At 41.6% G+C, this 1,977-nt stretch overlaps 1 protein-coding gene across 3 annotated transcripts in view; it reads right to left on the bottom strand.

Annotated features, from left to right (window-relative positions):
* Nucleotides 1–29: 29 nt before the first annotated feature.
* SIRT5 (sirtuin 5) overlaps nt 30–1,977 on the bottom strand; it is a 29,086-nt gene continuing 27,138 nt past the window's right edge. The window contains exon 8 of one of the 3 annotated variants that reach the window (XM_006864079.1): nt 30–270. In XM_006864079.1, the coding sequence (XP_006864141.1) occupies nt 195–270 (76 nt within the window). In that variant the 3' untranslated portion in view covers nt 30–194. The remainder of the gene's footprint in view (nt 271–1,977) is intronic. The other 2 variants (XM_006864081.1, XM_006864080.1) reach the window with 2 other exon arrangements.

The following is a 1,977-nucleotide window of genomic DNA, read 5'->3' on the forward strand; positions in this document are numbered from 1 at the left end:
CTCTGACTGCTCCTCCTTCTAAAAGTGTGACCTCTAAACCTCTACCACTTGTCAACAGGTTGGATTCCAGGGAGGGAATTGGAGGATATTTTGGGATCTTCCAATACTTAGTTCACCATCCAAATAAGATTGTTTCTCCCCCATGTGTGGCCCAATACTTAAAGGTACTGTCATTTCTTACTTTTCCAGGACAATTAAGAAACAGTTTCCGTTTCGTGACCAGCAAGGGCTTCAGGAAGAGTTGTTCCACAGGGTCCGTGGAAGTGAAATCTGAAACACAAGGACCAAATACAAAACAGTTACGAGCTGTGGGTTAGCAGAGTCATAACTTGAGTAAAATCCAAATTCCCACAAATAGAGCAATGTGAATTTCTACACTGACTTCTTACACTTCACTATGGGCTCATTATGTGGCCTAGAGAATTTAGGGGAGCAATTTCTCAGAATTTATGTACTATAAACCAGGAATTTTGTCTTCAGGGGTAGGGGAGGACATGAAGGACAGACATGGAAGACAGACAGCTGCTGCTGCTTTTCTGTAAGGTGCATTTTATAACTGGGCTGCCACACTCACCACTGACTTTGTAACATGTCTTCCCTTACCCTTTAAGACCAAATCATTGAAATTTTAAGTTCATGTATATGTATTCCAGGGTGACACTGTAGGGTAAGTACAGAACTGCTAACCACAAGGCTGGCTGTTCAACCCCACCAGTTGCTCCTTAGAACCTTATGCAGGGTGGCTCTGAGTTAGAACTGACATTCACATATACACACACCTACATGAGGTGGCTTCAAAAGTTCATGGAAAAAAAATATATACTTATGTTGTTCTTGTTAAGTGATGTTGAGTCGCTTCCAACTCATGACTCTGATTAAGGTTTCCGAGGAGCAGTTGGTAGGTTTCAACTGCTGACTTTGTGGTTCACAGTCCAGTGCTGATTCTACAGCGCTATACCAGGAGTCTATATATATATACACACACACATACATATGTATCTGTATACGTTTGTTGTTAAGTACCATTGAGTCAGTTCCGACTCATAGTGACCCTGCATAGGGTTTCCAAAGCTGTATATCTTTGCAGGAGCAGAAAGCCTCATCTTTCTCCTGTGGAACAGCTGGTGAGCCCAAAACACTGACTTTGTGTCCAGTACTTATCCTACAGAGCCATCGCACTCCATAGGTGCATACACACACACACACACACACACACACACACACACACACATACACAAGAAGACTTCAAAAAAGTACTTATCCTACAGTATCACCAGGGCTCCTTAAAGTTTGTGACAGATTATGATTTTAGAGAACACACAGGAGTCAGGTTGGTGCTGTAGGATAAGCACTGAACTGCTAACAGCAAGGTTGGTAGTTCAAACCACCAGCTGCTCCTTGAAACCCTATAGAGTCATAATGAGTCTGAACCTACTCAATGGCACTGTATTTTTTTTTTTTTTAACTTTTTATTGTGAATTGAATGAAAGTTAACAGACAAGATCATCAGTTTCACATTCAACAAATCATACACGTTGTTTCATCTCAATGATTCCAATCTCCTCCTTGCAACAACTGTTCTACTTCCTCCCTATGGCTTCCCTTGTATATCTTAGATTTCATAAATGAACAATGCAAAAATATTTGATGTACACATAAAAAACAAGAAATGTATATTTATTTAAATGTCTGAATGGCATTTTCTGCAAGCCAGGCTCCTGCCTAAAGGCACACAGCCTTACTCATCTATGGCCTAGAGCCCGCAGAGCTGCTCTGTCTCTCCATGTCAACAGCCCTTTAGAACAACAAGTGTTCAGTGGAAACCACAATGATTTTAACTGTCCAACAGGTCTCTCAGGTCACCCACTGAATTCTATGGCTAGCCTTTGACTAGTTGTTGTTGTTGTTGTTAAGTGCCATCGAGTCGGTTCCGACCCATAGCGACCCTGTATAGGGTTTCCGAGGGTGTAAATCTTT

This window comes from Chrysochloris asiatica, unplaced genomic scaffold (genome assembly GCF_000296735.1).
Source record: "Chrysochloris asiatica unplaced genomic scaffold, ChrAsi1.0 scaffold00060, whole genome shotgun sequence".
Lineage (NCBI taxonomy): Eukaryota > Metazoa > Chordata > Mammalia > Afrosoricida > Chrysochloridae > Chrysochloris > Chrysochloris asiatica.